Below are 19,464 nucleotides of genomic sequence, written 5' to 3'. Positions count from 1 at the left end.
AATGCCAGATGATTCAAAGAGTGGTAGATTACCAGCCCACCCTTACTGGATGGAGAGGAAGAAATGACATGACCAGAGACATTTATTTTTATTCATTCATTTACTGAAGCTTAGCAGTGATTTTTATGGGGCAGTCCCCTCACAGCACATGAGAATTTCTTACAAATTCAAATCCAGGTTGTGATGGGAGACTTTTGCTATGAGAGAAATAAGAGGGCTTCCTAAGGCATCAAAGTTACATAGGGGGTAGGAAAGGAGTGTTGGGAATAACTTCCCAGAAAAGGTTACACATTTGAACTAAGTCCTGAGGATAAATAAGAATGAGCCAGGCAGGTAGGAGGAGATGAGGTAAAAGGATAATCCAGGAGGAAAGAAGGAATCGCATGGGCAAATGCACATTTGGGGCCTGGGAGAATTTCTCTAAAAGGTTTATGTGTATGTGGAACAGTGGCAGGAGGTGAGCCCGGGGAGCGGGCAGATCCAGTAGCAGCTTGTACCCCCAGCCAAGGACCACGGGCCCAGAGCTGAAGGCTAAGGAGTTCTGAAATAAGGTTCTGAACTGCAGTTCTGAAAAAAAGGTTGGCATTTGGGGAGAATCCCTGTGGGTCCAGTGAGGGTAAGGGCAGGATGAGGTGAAGCTATGGGTAATCCAGGCAGGAAATGAGAAGAGTCACTCACTGGGTGTGGAGAAGAGTGTGGGTTTGACAGTGATGTTAAGACATAAACAGACAAGAGTTGATGGCTCACTGTGTGGGGGTGAGAGAGGAAGGATGTCTGCATGACTCCCAGTTTCTGACTTAGGCAACTGGGTTGATCAAGAGAGAATTGGGAGGAGGACTGAATGGATGGCTTGGGAGGAGACAATGAGTTGGGCTTTGGGTATACTGTATGTAAAATACATGTAAAAATGTCCAAGGGACAGTTTTGGAAATCCCAGATCTGAGATCTAACTTAGAAATATGTGTCATTTGCAGAGGTAGAGGCTGAATGCCTGGCTGTGAGTGAGAACTTCCCAGGAAAAGGGAAAGGAGAGAAAAGGTGGAGCTTAGAATGGTGGGGAATAACCCTGAGGGAACAAGGAAGAGGAGTCCAGAAGTCACCTGCAGCAAAAGAAAACAGCTCACAGGAGGGAGTAATCAAAGGTCAAAAAATGAATGCTAAAAAGATGACCAAGGGGGTGTGATCATCAGGATATCACTGGCAGATGAGCAGTTTCAGCAGATGAGCATTCAAGGGTAGAGTGAAGGAGAAGAAAATAGAAGAGGCAGGTTACTAGGCCGTGCTTCAAAAAAACTTGACTGTGAAGGGAAGGGAAGAGATATGAGAACTGTCTGGGAGTTCTTAATATCTTGAGGTGGGAGGGCAGGGCTTGACTAGGTTTAATGGTTAGGAGAGTACCCAAGTGAAGGAGAATTGAAAGCTACAGGAGAGAAGGGGATAACTGAAAGGGGCAGGATCAGTGGCAGAGTTAGCCTGGAACCCAGGCTCCTGACTCCCAGTCTAGTGCTCATTTCTACCCCATGGTGTCTTCCTCTTCCAGATGAGAGGCCAAGAAGGGGAAGGGTTTATGGAGAGCTGGGACCACCAGGTTCTGAGGTTTGGAGTAGGGGCTTCCGTTCAAACTATAACTGCATAGATGGTGGAGGCATCAGCAGAGACCACTGGGGACAGCCGGCGGGGGCTTCTTAGAGCCATATGGTCCAGGTCCGCGTAGAGCAGGCTCTGGAGTGTGGAGAAGAAGGCAGCATGGGAACAGCAGTCCGACTCCCTTGGAACCCAGGCCTCCTATTTTTTCCTGGCTCACTTTCCCCAGGGATTCTGGCCAGCCCTCTCCCATCCCCAAGCCCTTACCGGCTCCTGATCCAGGTCTCCTGGGAGCTGGGGCTCCTCGTCCTTTACTGTCCTCCAGGGATTGTCTCTCACGAGTGGAGCTATGTGCGGGGGACAAAGCTGAGGGGCGGAGAGAAGGTGACCAACTTGTCTGCTCCCAGCAGAGGGCTCAGACTCAGGAATAGAAGGATGGAGAAAGGAAGATAGAATGAAGTTAGTCTCACCAAATCCGGGAGGTGGTGGAAGCGGGGAGGGGGGTGAGCGCCTGAAAGGGATATATAAGAGTCTTTAAGAGCCACCAATCTTGTCCACTTTTTCTTCTTTGCCCCAGGCCTGGCCACCGACACCCCAGCAGGTTCTGACTCACAGAGCAAAGTGGTTTCTACTCTCACAGATAGCCCCGCCCATACTCTGATCCTGCCCGCCCTTCTAGCTTCTCCCCTTCTTTCCCAGGGCTCCACCCACCAGGCCCGTGGCCTACCAAGTTCTGACCTCATTCATTCTTCTCCAAACCACTGCCTTCCCAGATCTAGCTCTCACCCGCCAGGGGTCTGGTCCCTCTCCTCCCGCCTCTGGCCCCGCCCCTTAAAGCCAGGCCCCGCCCCTCGTGCCCACCTGCGCAGCCACCAGAACGCGCCCAGCGCTCCCAGCCCCAGCACCAATCCCGCGCCCAGCAGTGGGATCAGGAGCTGGGGATGCACGGACCCTGGGGGAACAGAGGGGAATGCCAAGATCAGGAGAGCGAGGACCGAGAGCTCACTGCTCAGGAACCCCTCCCCAAGACCCCCTCCCTCCAGAGTGTGTGTGTCCAGCTTCCCTGTGCGCGCAGGCCCTGACCTACCGTGGCGAGACCCCGGGACCCTGCAATCGGCCCTGTCCCCTAGCACGTGAAGCACCGTACGGCTCTCGTCCTCGTGGCGGCCCCTGCAGAAAAAAGTGCCGGAATCCCCGGCTCTGAGGAGCAGCTCCAGCCGCCGGATGCTGGGGTCCAGGGCGCGTAGGCGGCCGACGAAGGTTTGGACTGGAGGCGTGGTGGGGTTCCCGCTCGAAGAAGCCCACAGGATCGGGCGGCGTCCTTTGGACAGACCTTGGCAGGCCGGGAAGCTAGGCGCCCAGGCCCAGCGGATGGGGTGAGACACCCCTACGCACGAGAGATTCACCTTGTCCCCCGGGAGACCCTCCAGGGAAGCTAGGGGAGGCGGAGAGCGATGTTAGAGCAGGTCCAGAGGGTAAAACACACACACACACACACACACACACACACACACACACACACGCATGCACACACACACACACCGGCCTGTCTCTTCTCTCCCTGGCATCGGCCCTCCCTCCATCTTGAGTCTTCCCCTCTCCCCAGACTCCCCCTGCTTCTGTCTCAATCTTTCCTGCCCCATCCCAACTTCCTCAGGGATCCTTACATCCCAGGTCCCCCTGGATCCCAGAGAGCAGCAGCAGCAGCAGCTGCAGAACCAGGGCCATGGCTGGGATGTGGTGGGGAAAGGAGACGAGTGAATCAGCCCCGGAGACCGGAGGGAAGCAGGCGGGTTGGGGGGATGGCTGGGGTCAAGGATAAGAGCGGGGCGGGACCACTAGCTGCCCAGATCCCTTCTGGAGTCCTCAGAGGCAAACTCACTGCCCTCTACAGTGCTCAGTTAAAAATCGTGCTCTGGCTGTATACACAAACATTTTTGCATACTTCAACTCCTGCATCATAGTGGTGGCCAGGAGCACCCCAAATTCTGGATCCTGACTGACTGAGTTCAAACCCTGGTTTGCCATCTACCAGTGGCTTAGCCTTTCTGGACCTTTTGCTCATCTGTAAAATGGGGATGATAGTGCTTACCTCAAGGGTATTGTTGTGAGGACTAAATAAATCAATACATGAAAAAAATGTCTAGAACAATGGTTGACTGTGCTATTTAAATGCTTGCCATTGTTATTCCCATTCCTATGGCTATTTTAGCTTCTACTTCACCTCTGGCACCCACGCTGCTCTCCCAGCCAGTGATGCCCCACCCAAGCAGCCGGCTTTGGCTGGGGAGGTGGATTAGAGCAGGTGTAGACACCCCACAAATAGGACTCCAGCAACTCTCAGTCCTCGCTGAAACCATGTGACAGAGGCCATGCCAAGCCCAAGTGGAGCTGGGGCGTGGCCTGCAGGCAGTTCCCCCTTAGCAGGGCTTGTTTCAGGGTCCTCTCCTGGGTGTGCAGCCTTAGCCCACCCTGCCTCTGCTACTCTCTCCTCATAAAACCTCATCCGGGGGCTCAGGAGGGGTTGGGAAGATGGAGTGAGGGCAGAATTGAGACTAATTCACTCTTCCTATCAGTGTCTACTTGCTGCTGGCTTATCCCCACCAACACCCCCCACCTCACCCAACCTGGAGCTAAATTTGTCAATCAGCTTGGACCACAGGCCACTGACTACTTCCCAGGAACCAGCAAAAGCCACCACCATGGCCATTGTAACATCACAGAGGCCTTTGGTGACACTCCTTCAGAGGATTGGGCAGGCAGGGGCCTTGGCTAGGGGCCAAGAGGGGCGCTGTTTATCTGAATTGGAGACCAAAATGGAGTTGACCCCTGGTGGCGCCTGCCCTCTCCCATCCCCATTCCCCCACCCAGGCCTGCTCAGCCCCTCCCCAACCCTTGTCTTTCCCTTTGGTCGGCTGTGTGTAAATGGGGAGGGAGGGGCTCCCAGAGGCAGGGAAGGGAGGGGCCTTTGGGATTATAAATTACAAAAAGGCAGCTCAAGTCCCAGAGGCAGATTCCCGAAATCCTACTCTGATAGCTGCTGAAGCTGCTACCATTCTCAAGACCCTGGCCATGAAAGGCTTTCTGCTGATCGTTCTGTCTGCTCTGACCTGCTTGGTCTCAGGTGAGTCCCTAGGGGAACCCAAGGACCTGGTTCACCTGGTCAGGACTTTTGCATCCTGCCCTACCCATTGCCCTACCCTACTCACTCCTTAGGATCCCGAGTACCCACAGCCCGCACTGGCTCAGCAGTCTGGTGCCTCCAGGTCTCCTTGCTTCATGGTCCTTGGTATACTTCCTAAGGACCCAGGCCTCCATTCTTCAGACTCCTCCCCAACTCCAAGACCCACTCTTCTCATCTGCCAGAGCCCCAGCCTCACTGTTGCCCACCCAAAGGAGTCTCCTCAGAAACCCTACTATCCAGTTCCCTGGCCAGCCCCTACTCCAGGACCTAACTCTCCATGATCGGGCTCACCTGCCTCCTCTCATCTTCTGCCCTCGGCAAGGTGTCCTCTCAGAAACCCAGGCATCCAGCTCCAGTTTCCTTTTGCTTCCCATCTCCAACCTACTCCATCAGGGACTTAGATATTCAGTCCCTCATCTATGGCCTTTCCTGGTCCCTTTTGGGCCACATATCTCCTTTCCCTACCAGAGATGCAAGCTCCACATCCTCCTCAAGACCAAGTGGCTTTCTGGATGGTTCTCTTCCTGAGTGATTTCTTATAGCCTCCTCGGGAGCCAGGAAGACTTCTGATCCTTCTTAGGAGGAGATGCCAGGGCATGTTCACCCCAGGCTGGGGCAGGCTTAATTGAGGTACACTCGCAAAGCTCTTCCACCTAGACTGCTTTTCCTCTCCAAACCTTGCATGCCCAATCCTTAAAGCAGAAACTTTGAGGGCGCCACCTTCTGCCCTTACGCTCCCCATTTCAGCAAGGTGCTAAGACAGAATCTGATCATCTGTCTCCTAGATATTATTTATTTTCTGCCGGACCTTTTGGGGTAAGAGGATTCCATTCAGGTCTGACTCTTCTTCCCACACCCTTGGCATCTCCAGGGATGAGCAAATTTCTAAAGCTGGCCACAGATGGCTTCATCACCTCCCTCAAGATCTCTGTCTTTTCTGCAAGGGTCATGACCCCCATCTGTGACCTCTTTGAATTTCTTCTTCTTCTTCCTTGAGCCCCCCAGCCTTTCCCCACCTATTCCATTCTATTCTCAATCCCAAATTTTTGTTGGTAGTTCGGACCCTCTTGACTCATCCCCAATGGGGTGGAGTGAGGGAAGGTATTTAGGGTGTGGGCCTTTCACAGAGCAACAACTCCCTCACCTGCCGCCCACTTCCCACCCTCACGGCATCACTCACCTGTTCTGTCCCTACCAAACCAAACAGGTTCTAGTACCTACAAGAGTGACTCTTCCTCTACCCCCACCCTGCCAGCTCAGCTTACCTCCAGGTGAGCCAGGTACCCCATCTTCTTAGCCCAACTTGTGTCTCCCCAGCTGACATTCGCTGTCACTCCTGCTACAAGGTGCCTGTACTTGGCTGTATGGACCGGCAGTCCTGCCGCCTGGAGCCAGGACAGCAATGCCTGACGACAAATGTGTACCTTGGTAACATCCTCTTCTTTAGTGGGCAGAGGGGGCAGTGGGAGACTCTGTACCTAAGGCTGAGGCCCACCTGGGGCTAAGGCTGAGATGGGGCAGGTAATTAAGGCAACAATAATATTTGGCCAGGGATTATTATGTGCCAGACACCGTCCTAAGTCTTTATGTGGCTCGTTTCAATGAATGCTCACGACAACCCTGTGATGCGGTGCTATTATTGTACTGAGGAAACCGAACCTTGGAAAGAGACAGAACAGGCCCAACAATAAGTGGGACCAGTATAGGGGAGGGGGGTGCACAGGAGAAGGGTGAGACTGAGAAGAGATAAGGAAGGGGGTGGGCTAGGGACAGAGGTGGGAAGGAAGGAAGCCTGGGTGCGTGCTTGGGGTGGAGAGGCAGACACAAGCATGCCAGGTGCACGCCAGAGCTGACCCTTCCTCACTCCCATCCCAGGTAAAATGTGGCTTTACTCCAACCTGCGCTGTGGCACGCCGGAAGAGCCCTGTCGCGAGGCTTTCAACGAAAGCAACCACAAGCTGGGTCTGAACTACAACACCACCTGCTGCAACAAGGACAGCTGCAACAGCCTGGCCCCCCGGCCCGCCCCGGCCCTGGCCCTCGTCCTCACCTCCCTGGCTGGCCTCGGGCTCTGGCTCCTGCACTGACGCTCACTCTGTGACTGCCTCCTCCACCCATCTGCCTCAGCCTGAGCCCCTCTCTTTGGGTCTCTGTTTCTGCTGGCTTCCAGAATGGTCTCTCTCCCCACCTCCCTTGGCTCTAAAAAGCATTTCCCCAGTCCCTTCCCATTCCCTTTTTTTTCAGACATCCCCCCATCCCATCTGTCCCTTCAGGACCCTGAGGGACCATTTCCCCCACAGTGGTTTCCCTTTCTGTCTTCTCCCATCACCACCCTGCACCCTCCACTCTGCCATTCCCCATTCCCTTTCCATTTCCCTTCTAGACCACCCCAGATCGCCCATCACCTCCCAAGAGGGCTCCCCACTCTGCCTCCTGACCCCTACCTCATCCCATTTAAGGAGGGACTGGGATCTGGGCCTGAAATAGGGCTCTTGTCTCCAATCAATGAAGTCTTCCAGGAAGGACCCGCGGCCTCGCCATATGGGGCAAGTTTCCCAAACCCTGCCTCCGCAGTATTCCATCCCCATGCTCACCTCTGGGGAATAATAAATGTCTCTGTCTGATAAATGGTACATTTATTGTCAGCTGATGCAAGTGTCACAATGTCAGACCCCCCGCCCAGGAAATCACCTGAGCACCACTATTGCACTCTCAGCCTCCCCACTACCACAAGAATTCTTCAGGGAGTTTACCCAAGAAGCTGGGCTGGGGCAGCTGGGGAAACAGGTTTTTCTGGCCTCCATCCTCCCCTCCACGTGCCTGAGGGTGGCACACAGGGCCCAGTGTGTTTGCAGAAAGATTTCTTATCCCAAATTTAGGCCACACCCCTGATGTGCTGCCAAGAAGGACATGCGGCCTGGCTGGAAGGACTCCCCAGAGAGCGTAGGAGAGTGGGATTGAGATGGGGCCCCAGACCCTTTTTCCTGTCCTCAATCACTCAGGTCAGAGCAGAGGCTTCACCTGGCCTGGTTACTCAGGGGGCACCAAGCAGCTCTCCTTCCTATCACAGCGCTTATATTTCCTTTATCAGTTGAAAATAGTCTTACTGGGAGCCAGGTGTAAACAGGGAACGTGGAAACAAATGCATACTGCCAGGCTCACGGGGTCCTAGTGACCCCCACTCAGAGCCCAGAGCCTGTTGCATTCCGTGATCCTCGTTGCTAAGGAAGGATTTTCCTAGCAACAGGACCCAGCAGTCACTTAGGGCAGATTCTCCACTGTCCTTTGGGATTTTGTTGGATGGGGAGTACACCTTTATAACTAAGTCCACTGAGCTCTGGTGACTCCAAAAGCGGAACCCAGATGGCCCCCCATTACCCCTCCAGCCCTCCCATCAATGAAAGATAAATGGGATTTTAATTAGATTTTAATAGCTCACACAGGAGCATCTGTCTTCTCACCTTAGATACCCAGAGCTCCCTTGCCCCCTCTCCCTCCCTCCCCACCTTCTCTTCTGCGACCCCCCCCCCCCCCCGCTCCCCCTCCCACTACCCTCCCCACAGCCCTGGCAAGAGCCAGGCCAGGGCAGGGGCAGCAGCAGCCAAGATGACTGCTGGAGCCACGGAGCTGGCCACGGCGCTGTTGCACAGGTCTCCAAAGCAGCAGTCCCTGTGGGTTGTGTAAGTCTCATCTCCCACCAGCTCTGTTTCCACTCGACTGCAATCATGGGCCATCACACAGGCTGGATGATGGTGAGTCAGGGTCCCTGAGGCTGAGAAGAGACAGTGAGCCTGGGCGTTGGACCCTAGCTTGAGGTCTTGCTTTCTGGGGCAGAACAGATGTGCTCTCAGGGAGCCCAAAGGCATTCTCTCCCTCCTCAAAACACCTCTCTAAAACCAAGCGGTCAAAGTTAACATTTTGGTCCCCGCCTTAAGAAACAGCTTTTGCAGTAATTTTTACTTTAGTGAATGGGCCTGTGAGCTTCTTTCTGGAGAGTAAAGAGAAGGGAAGCATCAGCACAAGGATGGCAGGCTTCGGGGGTCTCAGTGCCAGGAGCCAGAAGGGACTCCAGACTGCTCCACTGGGACAGCTTCGCCATCTGCCTGGAGCCAGACTGAACCTGGAAGGTTCTGGAAACCAGAGGGATTACAGTAACATGGGGGCTGGGGCCAGAGAGAGAAATTGAGGACTCACGGTTTCCAGCAAGTTTGATCTTTCCTGGGCCTGAGTGGGGTCTGCGCTCCAGGAAGCCACAGCGTTTGCCCTCACTGCAGGTGGTCACCATCTCTTTGCAGGAGCTGTTGGGGCCGCAGTCGTAGCAGCGCATGCGGTTTCCTGGCAGGAGAGAGGAGGCGCTGGAGGGGCGCGACCGGCCCTCGGGGTTCGGCTGGCAGAGGGGGAGGACCGGGCTGTGAGAGAGGGGCTTAGCCTTCTCCTTACCCAAGGCGGCCCCCAGCAGGATGCCAAGGAGGATCCCCATAAGTTGGGGGTTCATTGTGTCTGTCTGTAGGGCCTCTCCCTCCCACCCGCCCCCCTTCCAGGCCGTGCTTGGCCAGCCTTATATCGCCCTTGCCTTGGGCTTTATAGGGCAATAAAAAAGGGAGGGAAGAGTTATGTCTCACCCAGAGGGCACCAGGAGCCCCATTAAGGACAGGGAGGGGTCCCTGCTGGAGAAAGAGCTTTCAGCACCCTCTGGAACCCCAAATTCCTCCATCCTCAGCAGCCATTCTAAAACTGCAACCCGAGAAACCCTGGGGGTCCCAAAGCCCGTTATAGATAGTCCTCCAGGGTCTTCCTTTTCCAACCACTTAACTGTGAGGCGAATTTTCTTCATATCCATCCTCCAAAATGACATATCCCAACAGATTCTATGCAGAAGTAGAAATAAAAACCCAGCCATCTTCTATTAAAGCCTGACATTAAAAAGATACACGAAAATGTAAAGCAATGCCACTTCTTCTCATTAAGTTGTTGAGAAATAATCGCTCCTTGTCATGAAAATATGTTAACAGGGAGTAGGTTTATTATTTTTATGAATTGATTTATTTAAATTTATTTAAATCTATTTAAATTTCTCTGTTTTCAGTTTAACTATAGTAAGTATCAATATAACCCACACAAAGAAAAGCTCTTTGGGGTTTTCGGTCATTTTTGTTTTGTTTTGCTTTCGGTCATTTTTAAGAGTGTAAAAAGGTCCTGAGATCAACAAGCTTTTGAAAACTGCTGCTTTATACACACCTGTGTCTCCCCTGTCCCCCCTACCCCCTTCTTGAACGTAATCCTCCTGGCACAGTCCCCCACTGGTCCCCCACAAGCCCCTCTCCTCCTCCCCAATCTGTTGATCCTTAGTCTTGTAGATTCTACAATTTACCACCTACCCCCAATTTTCCTAGAGTGTTCAGGCCTCCCCCCACCCCACGAGTGGAAAACACCTCCATCCTTCCTGCCCCACCCATGATTAATTCTCCTCTCCAAGGTAGTACAGGTGGGAGGAATAATTGTGGGGTAGGGATGTTGAGGCTTGGGGGGATCAAAGGGATCTGAAGCTGGGTGGGGTCCTCCCCATGTAGCTGTGCCTTGCGTCTGAGAGTGTGTGTGTGTGTGTGTGTGTGTGTGTGTGTTCTGGGGCGGGGGCAGGGGTGTTGCATTCCACATAGGCACACCTCTCAGATCTGGGACAGCCAGGCTCTTTAGGAGGGCGACCTTGAGAGTCATTATGCGCTGAGGGTAAAGACAAAGACGGAAAACAAAGACAAGGAGGCCAAGTTGAGAGAGGGAGAACAGCTTGAGATGAGGCGGGGGAAGGGGGCGGCGAGAGGAGTACGAAGGTGACAGACGTACCTCGGGCGCCCCCACAGACGGAGCTAAAAGAAACACACCTAGAGAACCGCGAAGACTCTCGACACCAGAGCGGCTCTAGCAGGGGGCCAGGAGGATGTGAGCGAGGTGGGGCCGCTGGAGGAGAGGCAGGGGGCAGGCCCGCGGCGGCGTCAGGCTGGGGAGTCTCGTTCCTGCCCTTGCAGACTCATTCCCTAGGTGTGTTTCTCTGCTGGCCCCTCCCGATTTAGCCCTGATCCTCCAACTTGCCAACTCTCGGGGACCTTGGGGTGCAGAGCACATTCTCCCAGAGTCCTGAGCTCCAGGTCCGGCCATGGGCACCTGTAGCAGCACCTGCGGCATCTTTCTGCGCACCCTGTTCCCCAGGGGCACTGGGTAAAGGTGGCCTCAGGGTATCTTCACAGGCAGGTCCTGGTGGAGGGGCCTGAGGACAGGGAGAGCAGGTGCTGGAAGAGGCCCAGAAGAGAGTGGAGGGGACTTTAGAAAGAAGAGCATCAGGCCGGCCTGATAGAGTGGAGCAGGAAAAGTTTCAGGGAAATTTTTCTTTCAAACGCATTTGAGAACAACGGTCTCTGCATTGCTGTATTGGCATGCCCCTGTCCCCTGTGTCCCCTCCTCTTCACTCCCCCCCCACCCTTGCTTCTTCCCTAGGCTTCTGCCTGTGCCCTGCGGTCAAGTCCTATTTTCTCATTTGTCTCTGGCACCAGCTACTTAACTTTTTCACTTCCCGTGTCTGACTCTCCGTGGCACTGCTTCTATGTTTGTCTTGGATTCTCCTGGCTTGTGTTAATGTTTGTGGGTGCCTCTTTCAATCCCTGCACCCCTTTTGCCTTGGCCTCTCTCTCTGTTTCTTCTCCTGCATTGTCTCCCCTCCCTTTCCCCATCTCTGTTTCTACTTTGGTCTGGCCTTCTCCCTCCTTTTCACTGCTTCCCTCTCTGCTTTGTGTTTCCACCTCTCTCTGTGCACCCCACCCCAGATCTGGGCTCTGCCTCCCACCTGTGTGTTTGTTTCTCCCTCTCCCTGGATCTCTGCCGCCCCAACAGGTCTCAGCACTTCGCCTGCCCCGCAGCTACGCCAGGCGCCACTCTGCTACCCTGTTGCCACCAAGTGTCAGGACAATGAAGCTTGTGGCATCAGCATTGGCACCTCAGGCAGGACCCTGGTCCCATGGCCACGCCCTACTTCCATCCATCCTGCCCTCCTGCTGCCCCCCGCCTCTGCCCCCTTGGTTCCATGGAGCAGTGTACGAAGGGCTGCCTCCCAAGGGCCCAGGGCCCTCCTACCAGGCCATACCATCTACTGGTTGGCTCCTGCACCCTGCAGCACTGCTGCTGCAAGGAGGACCTTTCCCACATGGCCACCACATGAGACACTTCCCCAGCCCCTTCCAACTCGCTGGCCCACTCCTGCTCATGGCCAGCTTCTCCTAGGGAGGCCACCTCCTCCACCAGCCATGTACGGAAGTGCAGCCCTCTACCCAGCAGGCCCCACCATCACCACGGGTCTGCAGACACCTGCACACACTTTCAGATATGCCCCTCAACCCCATTTTTAAAAATGTTTGAATGAGTTATGGATTAAAAAAAAAAAACAGCTAACACTTAAATTGTGTGCTTACTAGGTGCCAAGCACTGTTCTCTGCCCTCATCGTTTAGCATTTAATCTTCATAGCCTCACCCAGTGAGGCACTTCACTTTTATCACCCTTTCTTTTTTTATCATCACAATCACTTGTGTGTGTGAAAAGTAACATATATACAACAAAGCAATAAATTTCAAAGCACACCGCAACAATTAGTTGTAGAACAGATTTCAAAGTTTGGTATGGGTTACAATTCCACTATTTTAGGTATTTACTACTAGCTGATCTAAGATACTGGAGACTAAAAGAAATATCAATATAATGATTGAGCAATCGTACTCATTTGTTAAACCCTACCTTTTCTGTATAACTCCACCATCACCTTTGATCTTTCTCCCACTCTTTAGGGGTATTTGGACTATGCCCATCCAAACTTTTTTCGCATTGGAAGGGGCTGTCAATAATGGGTAGGGGGATGGAACTAGCTGATGTTCTGGAGAGGCTGGGCCCTCTAGGTTGCAGGACTTGTCTGGTCCAGGGACCCACCTAGAGGTTGCAGGTTTCTGAAAAGTTACCTTCGTGCATGGAACCTTGTAGCATCTTATATAACACCCTAGATTTTTTTTTTTTGTTGGGGGTGTGTGTGTATGATCTGGGAATCGAACCAGGTCTCCCGCAGGAAAGCAAGCATTTTACCCCTGAACCACCTGTGCACCCCCTAGGTGTTCTTTAGGACTGGCAGGAATGGTTTTGGTTGTATGATAGGTGCAATGTCTAACTGAAGCTTGCATAAGAATGACCTTCAGAGTAACCTCTCACCTCTATTTGAACTCTCTCAGCCGCTGAGACTTCTTTTCCCCCTTTTGGTCAGGATGGAATTGTTGATCCCATGGTGCCAGGGCCAGGCTCATCCCTGGAGTCATCTCCCATGCCCCCGGGGAGACTTTTATCCCTGGATGTCATGTCCCACGTAGAAGGCAGGGCAAAGGTTTCAGTTGCACAGTTGGGCTTAGAGAGAGTGAGGCCACATCTGAGCAACAAAAGAGGTCCTCCAGAAGTAACTCTTAGGCATACCTATAGGTAGGCTAAGCTTCTCTACTATATACATAAGCTTCACAAGGACAAGATTACCCAAATCTGTTTTGTGCAGGATTTCATACCCCTGAGCCCAACACCTCCACAGATTCCTTCAAACACCCAACTCCTATGGACATGGCTGTAGCTCCTGTGGGTACCCACCTGGAGCCCAGCCTCATAAGAACATCTCTTCTCTGTCTCTTTTAGATGACTATGGCTGGTGCCCCTCCCAGCTGGTTCTCTGGCAAGGCAGGCACCTTGACGGCGCTCTGGGTCCTGGGCAAGGGAGTTGAAAGTGCATCAGGTATGGTGAAGAACAGAGTCTTGCTAAGAATGATCAATTTGGTAGGTCAGGACCTCAGGGAGGAGGGCTTTAAGAGCTGTGGTGAGTACATTTATTTTAATAAAAGGGACTATCTGGGATTCCAGTGACATTGGGTGTATACATGTCTCTGCATATGTGCATCCTCTAAAAACCAGTAACTGCTTGGTGGATTGGGCTGGGTGCTGGAACCTGAACCAAACCCTCACCTCATTCTCTGTGTCATTCGCATCCTTCCTCTTGCCAACAGCTTAGGTTAAGCCACTACAGCATGAAGGCTTTAGGCAAGACTTCCAAGAAAGCTTTTCTCTGGCCAGGCCCAAGACTGAGCAGAGACACACAGGGACACTTGGTGGAGCAGCTTGTGAGGGAGTGGCTGGGAGTCCAGCTCATTTCTGCCCGAGACCCAGGGCTGGCTGAGTTGGGAGCATCATTCCCCTCTCTCATTCGCCCCCCCACCCCCCACCAGATCTGTCCACAGCTCAGAGATAGCTGAGCTCGGGCTCAGGACCCAGAGAGCCACCACTGAGGAATCCTGCCTGCTCAGCTCTGTGGACACTTCCTGAGATGGCATGTGACCCCCCGCGGGGGTGGTGGTGTGTGGCATGCTCCTGAGCCGCAGAGTTTCAATAACTGTTCACATGCTCTGGATGGCACAGTGGAGCCCCACAGTGGAGTGTGCACGGCTGGGATAAGGAAGGTGCCCCCCGGAGGGGCGGGGGGGCACGGAGGCCCTGCACACACACCCCCACCCTGACTCGGTTCCCTCCCCTTCAGTCTGAGGAAGTCTGGGGCCTGATTAAAAATGTTTGTTCCTTCTCTCAACTTCTTCCCTTTGTGAAGTTGAGTCACATGGTGGGGTAGGGATAGGTATCTGGCTTAATTTGGGAGCAAGCTGCATCTTTTTTCTGTGTTCTCTGTCCTTCAACACTTTTATTTTTTGCCCTATTTTATTCCATCTCTCTATCCATCTCTTACCTCTTACCCGAGTCTCGTCCCTTCCCTCTTCCTCAGTTTCCCCCATATGTACTTTGGTTCCCCCGTGACTCATTCCCCACCATTGCTTAAGTGTCTGCATTCCTGTCTCCTCTCTGTCCACCCCTATCCTTCCCCACCCTCCCCACAATCAAGACTTCCAAGAAAAATTAATACATTTAAAAAATTATAAAAAAATTTTAAAAGTCTGTTCTGCTGGCTCAGACCATCCCTTCACTGGCTGCAACAAGACAGGGGACCACACCTTTTTTTTTTTTTTACGTGATGGATAATGCTCCCTTCTCCCCCCCTCCCCAAAAGCTCAGCTGCTGGAGACCAGCTGGACTGTGAAGTCACACTCTCAGCCCCTCCCCCATCGCCAAGGTCGCTGGCGAGTCCTTCAGGTGCCAGCTGGCGAGAGAGACAGCAGGTCACACTTCCCAGCAGATGTCACTGATATCATCTGGTCTTGGGGACAGGTGGGCTGTGGGGTTTGAGAAGCAGAGAAGTGGATTGAGAATATCTTCATTCTCCACATCCTCAGAGAACAGGGCCCCATCCCCATCCCTAACCCCAGTGTTTCCTTCCCCCTCCCTGCCCCCTCTGGGATTTAGACTTCTGCCCCTTAGTTTTTCCTTACCCCAGACGGGCCAAATGAATGTTCTCATAGACCTGGATTTCGGGTTTGAACTGAGGAATCGATGCACCTGGGGAGAAGGAGCAATGCGGGGTTGGGAAGAGAAGAGAGGTCACCTAATAACACAGTTGTTCGTTCCCACCCCCTCCGTTATAGGGGGTTGGGTATGGGGCAAGAGGCGAGGGCTCTGCTCCCTGCGATGCACCCTCTTCTTCTAGGTGGTAGAGAGGGACCCACCTCTGCGCTGAACCCCCTGGACCCGCCGCCTCCAGAGCATGATGCCAAGTATCAGGATGGCAAATCCCTGGCCTGCCGCGAGCAACAGCATCAGGACCCAGGGCACATCCCAGCCCGTGGCGGGGGCACAGACGGAGGGAGAGGCCCCCACGGAGGCTGCATTAAGGGCAACACAAGAGGGATGGAGAGGGAGTCAGCGCAGGGGCCTGTCCCCGTATCCCAAAGAGAGCTCCACCCCACAGCCCGTGGCCCAGTGGCTTTTCCAACAGAAGACACCATGAACTTCCCTCCCCTCGGTGTCTAGCACTCCAGTTGGCCCTTTCTGGGCCACCCACCCTGACCCCATGAGCCAACATCAATAGACAATGGCACTGCCCCCTGCCCACTCATGGAGAGCTAACTCCAGAGAGAACCACCCGTTGTAACTGTGCTTTTTCCTTGGGCTCTTCAGAGTAAACCACCCGTTCAAGAAAAAGTAAAGCGCCTTACATTTATCCATTCTTCTTTTCATTCACTCCATCACCATTTGCTGCATACCCACCCCAGGCTGTGTACAATATTAGGTGCAAACGATGGGGAGGTGAATAAGACTCAGTCTCGTTAATTGGCCTTTGCACACTGAAATAAAGGCCATTTGCTCCTCCCTGCTGCCTTGTAAATGGATTATTCTTAGCTCAACAGCATTTCTTCCCTGTATAATGGACTTTTTTATTGCAAAACAATTATATATTTTTCCTCCTTCTGCCTTCACTAACAATGGGCCAGTATAACATCAATGCATATATCCATTCGTAAAAAGACAATTCCCCCATCAATAACTTTTTTTTTTTTTTCAATAATTCTTATTGTCTTCCTCTCTGCAGTTGAATGGTCCAACAAAAATCATAGATTATCCCATTTCTTAACCCTGGCATATTCCACTAGAATCCTTTTCCTGTCTCTTAGTTGATGGAGGTCTTTAAAATGCCCCCCGCCCCCCTGCCCCTGCCCCAGTATTTTACTGGAAAGCAGGCTTAGCCAGCTCCCTTCTCTGTTATGGATTTGGTCAGTGAGAAAAAAGCCTTCCTCCTCCAGGCAATGGTCTGCTCCATTAGAAGTCACCCCCTCTGACCTGGCCAAGGATGGATTTGGCTCCTCCCCTAGCAAGCAGGTGTAGGATATACAAGAGGCAACCCATCTTTCCCATTTCCTTCCTCAGTTTACCTGCTAGGTTAAAGCTGACTACTGCTTTGTTCTGGGGCAAGAGGCAGCGGATGATTCTTGGTCTACGGCTTCTGGGCTCAGGAAGCCCCTCCCCAGGACACACCAAAAGCAGGGCAGCCCCCTCATTCCAGAAGGACTGTATCCGGCCCTTCACACGCCCCCTTCCCTCCTGCCAGGTCACTGAGTCCAGGCGTCTGGCTGGGACCACAGAGCACAGGAGGAAAGAGCAGAGGGATCCGTTTCCAGCCCTTGCAGAAAACTGGGTGCCTGTGGGGTGAGAAGTGACCCCCTCAGTTTTTGGCCTGTGCCTCCCTAGACCCCACTTATCCCTGATCTGTAAGCCCCATTCACCTCTGAGCACAGAGACGTCGTACACTCTCCAGTTCTGGTACTTGTGGTGCTGACCCAGCACGGCACACCAGTACCGCCCGGCGTCTCCTTCCTTGGACTCCTCCAGCCGCAGAGAGTGGTTCCCCAGCAGCTTGGGCCTGGATTCTCTTCCAGGCTTCCCAGGGTCTGCGGCTGGTCTGGCAACTTGAACTTGGGTCACAAGGGTAGTAGAGGAGCCTGCTGCAGGACTGTGGAACCAGGACAGTAGTTCGTCCCCATGCAAGGTGGGTGGTGAGGGACAAGGCAGCTCCACGGCCTCCCCTAAGGCCACATAGATGACCTGCAGGTTATCTGTGGGGAGGGTGTTGTGAGAATTCAGAGACCTCTGCCAAACCAACAACCTCCCAGTTGACCTCCAACCCCTAGTCTACTGCCCTGATGGGGTTCCCAACACTGGCCTGGGTGGTGACCACATTTCTCAAGTGACAGCTACAAAAAAAGAGAGGTAGAGAGAAAAGAAAAGATAGGGCATTCCTTCCCTCACCCCAGCCATTAAGGGTTCTGAAGGCTAGAGGAAAACAATGGAATAGTTTGTAAATACCCATTGTCTCTTCCTCTCATTTCTCCTTTGCTGGAAGCATTTAGTCATCCATTTCTTATTTTCTAAAGGAAACAGTGCATGGCCATGTGCCTCACTGTTTTTAGGGCTTCCCTAATATTAGAGGCAGTGGAAGGCTAGTTGGGGTAAACTTACATTCTTGAGTCAGATGCCTCCCTACGGCCACTAAGGAAATAGAGCAGTGTCCCTTCCCCAAAACTTCAAATAGCTGAAGAACCCCCCACCTCCTGCCCCTTACCTGCAGCAGCCTGAGGGGCCCCGCACAGGAACAGAAGGAATACGACCACCATGGGGACAGCTGACCAAGTTCTCATGTCCCGGGACGTGGTATTCTCAAGGAGGAAACAGAGCCCAGATAAAGACCCACATTCCCTGGTCTGAAGTGACGTGGGTCTTGGATGGGGATGGGAATGCTGGAGAGATAAAGCACAGTTGCGTGTCCTCTGAGGGAAAAGTGACCACGGCTTCTGTCTCCTACGGGAGAAGAGGAGGAGAACCCAGCTAAGGCCACTCCACAGATGGCCTCGGCTAAGGGACTCAGCTCAAAGACTCTGTCTGCCGCCCATCAGTCTAGAAGTACATTCTGTGGTCTCTCTTCCACCACTAAGAGAAACCAGCCATGACAGGAGATGTCGAGTCTTCACGTCCACTGGACCCAGAACAGGGCTGAGTGTTCAGCTGGCGCTCTGTAAATGATTTGGAATGACTTTCCCTGGTTGATGAAATATTCCACACATGCAGAAGACTGTACTGTTTAGGAAGTGGTTAAAATCGGAAATTTTGTGTTGTATATAAGTTAGCACAAGAAAAAAAAGGCTATATAGGATACACAACCATATAATGGGTAAATAAACTGTGGTATAGTCACAAAATGGAAGGCTTGACAGTAATGAGAATAAACTAACTGCAACCACTCGCTACAAGGTTGAATCTCACAGACATGAGCGGCAAAGAAACCTGATATAAGGAGTGTGTACTGTATGCTTCCATTTATATAAAGTACAAAAATAAGCAAAAACTAATCTCTGGGGTTGGAAGGGAGGATAGTGGTTCCCTTGGGGGGTGGGAGTGACTGGTAGCGAGTTTTTAATGATCTGTTGCTCATCTGGGTGCCGGTACATGGATATATTCAATGGACGCACTTTTTTTTGTATATGTGTTTACTCCAATAAAAAGCTGAAGAGAAGATATATTATGTAGGTGTAAGATACCAAGGAAAAACAAATCTGTATATCTACTAAGAACATTACCATTTCAAAGATCTTCTGTACTGTTTTAACCACAATGTTAAATTTGCTTTTTATCCTTTGCTTCATCATTAAATTTTGTGTTTTTAATCCTATACAATAGTGGCGTGTTGTATGTTTTCTATGATTTTATTTTTTTCACTCAACATTATGGTTTTGAGATTGTCCATGCTTATGGGCCATCATTCATTCACGTCTTTTGACGACTATTCCACACCTCTTTACAATGCTGAGTCTTTCTAGGCACCACCATGGTATAGCTCTTAATTTATTCAAGGCTTCTTTAACTTCTTTCGGTAACTGTTTACAGTTTTCCTCATAAAATCTTGCATTTCTTTTATAACATTTATTTCTAGATGCCTTATCTTTTCTATCGCTCTTGTCAAGCGCTCCTATACCTAACCCCTCCTTTTCACTCTCGTTCGAAAGTTTGGCAGGTATTAAGGGACTGAAAAAAGATTTTATTATGCCTGAAAATGACTAACTTCCCGCGTGCCAACGCCTCCAACTAATTTCTGACCACGGTTGAATCCGTAGGTTGGACTGCGCGAAACTTTTCTCAAGAGAGCGGAAAACGCCTCGATTCGCTGAAAATGTCTCGATTCGCCACGAGGCGGAGCCAGTACGCG

General features: G+C 52.2%; 3 protein-coding genes across 7 annotated transcripts; 1 reads left to right on the top strand and 2 right to left on the bottom strand.

The window, feature by feature from the left end:
* Positions 1–81: 81 nt before the first annotated feature.
* MPIG6B (megakaryocyte and platelet inhibitory receptor G6b) lies at positions 82–4,205 on the bottom strand. Of its 4 annotated transcripts, XM_077161338.1 has the most exons (6): positions 3,252–4,205; positions 2,672–3,019; positions 2,446–2,536; positions 2,055–2,095; positions 1,852–1,950; positions 82–1,722 (listed from the first exon to the last, which is right to left on the bottom strand). In XM_077161338.1, exons 1-6 carry the CDS (start codon positions 3,310–3,312, stop codon positions 1,649–1,651), a joined length of 714 nt encoding a protein of 237 aa, XP_077017453.1. In that variant the 5' UTR covers positions 3,313–4,205; the 3' UTR covers positions 82–1,648. The 4 variants fall into 4 exon arrangements, with proteins under 4 accessions (XP_077017453.1, XP_077017452.1, XP_077017455.1 ...); XM_077161337.1 differs by having other exon boundaries at positions 1,852–2,095; XM_077161340.1 differs by lacking the exon at positions 2,446–2,536.
* A 156-nt stretch (positions 4,206–4,361) lies between these two features.
* LY6G6C (lymphocyte antigen 6 family member G6C) lies at positions 4,362–7,396 on the top strand. Its single transcript, XM_077161341.1, has 3 exons — positions 4,362–4,708; positions 6,086–6,196; positions 6,644–7,396. The coding sequence occupies exons 1-3, from the start codon at positions 4,510–4,512 to the stop codon at positions 6,853–6,855; spliced, it is 522 nt and encodes a 173-aa protein (XP_077017456.1). The 5' UTR covers positions 4,362–4,509; the 3' UTR covers positions 6,856–7,396.
* Positions 7,397–8,316: 920 nt separating this feature from the next.
* On the bottom strand, positions 8,317–19,429 carry LOC143684397 (lymphocyte antigen 6 complex locus protein G6f-like). 2 transcript variants are annotated; one of them, XM_077161336.1, is made up of 7 exons: positions 19,321–19,429; positions 17,827–18,062; positions 16,991–17,320; positions 16,640–16,906; positions 15,437–15,592; positions 8,963–9,103; positions 8,317–8,540 (listed from the first exon to the last, which is right to left on the bottom strand). In XM_077161336.1, exons 2-7 carry the CDS (start codon positions 17,900–17,902, stop codon positions 8,317–8,319), a joined length of 1,194 nt encoding a protein of 397 aa, XP_077017451.1. In that variant the 5' UTR covers positions 17,903–18,062; positions 19,321–19,429. The 2 variants fall into 2 exon arrangements, with proteins under 2 accessions (XP_077017451.1, XP_077017450.1); XM_077161335.1 differs by lacking the exons at positions 15,437–15,592; positions 16,640–16,906; positions 16,991–17,320; positions 17,827–18,062; positions 19,321–19,429 and adding an exon at positions 9,209–9,263.
* Positions 19,430–19,464: the final 35 nt, after the last annotated feature.

The sequence above is a fragment of the Tamandua tetradactyla genome, chromosome 5 (assembly GCF_023851605.1).
Source record: "Tamandua tetradactyla isolate mTamTet1 chromosome 5, mTamTet1.pri, whole genome shotgun sequence".
Taxonomy (NCBI): Eukaryota; Metazoa; Chordata; class Mammalia; order Pilosa; family Myrmecophagidae; genus Tamandua; species Tamandua tetradactyla.
This window is presented reverse-complemented; position numbering and strand designations above follow the sequence as displayed.

What these genes read in the sequence shown, in the direction of transcription:
- MPIG6B (XM_077161337.1), bottom strand. Translation starts at nt 3,312, where the DNA reads ATGGCCCTGGTTCTGCAGCTGCTGCTGCTGCTGCTCTCTGGGATCCAG. An exon ending in GGTCCCGGGGTCTCGCCACG is followed by an intron (nt 2,537 to 2,671) that starts GTAGGTCAGGGC and finishes CTGTTCCCCCAG; the next exon opens with GGTCCGTGCATCCCCAGCTC. An exon ending in GAGACCTGGATCAGGAGCCG is followed by an intron (nt 1,723 to 1,851) that starts GTAAGGGCTTGG and finishes TCCACACTCCAG; the next exon opens with AGCCTGCTCTACGCGGACCT.
- LY6G6C (XM_077161341.1), top strand. Translation starts at nt 4,510, where the DNA reads ATGGGGAGGGAGGGGCTCCCAGAGGCAGGGAAGGGAGGGGCCTTTGGG. An exon ending in TCTGACCTGCTTGGTCTCAG is followed by an intron (nt 4,709 to 6,085) that starts GTGAGTCCCTAG and finishes GTGTCTCCCCAG; the next exon opens with CTGACATTCGCTGTCACTCC. An exon ending in GACGACAAATGTGTACCTTG is followed by an intron (nt 6,197 to 6,643) that starts GTAACATCCTCT and finishes CTCCCATCCCAG; the next exon opens with GTAAAATGTGGCTTTACTCC.
- LOC143684397 (XM_077161336.1), bottom strand. Translation starts at nt 17,902, where the DNA reads ATGAGAACTTGGTCAGCTGTCCCCATGGTGGTCGTATTCCTTCTGTTC. An exon ending in AGTCAGCTTTAACCTAGCAG is followed by an intron (nt 15,593 to 16,639) that starts GTAAACTGAGGA and finishes CCCTTAATGCAG; the next exon opens with CCTCCGTGGGGGCCTCTCCC. An exon ending in GATCAAACTTGCTGGAAACC is followed by an intron (nt 8,541 to 8,962) that starts GTGAGTCCTCAA and finishes GTCTCTTCTCAG; the next exon opens with CCTCAGGGACCCTGACTCAC.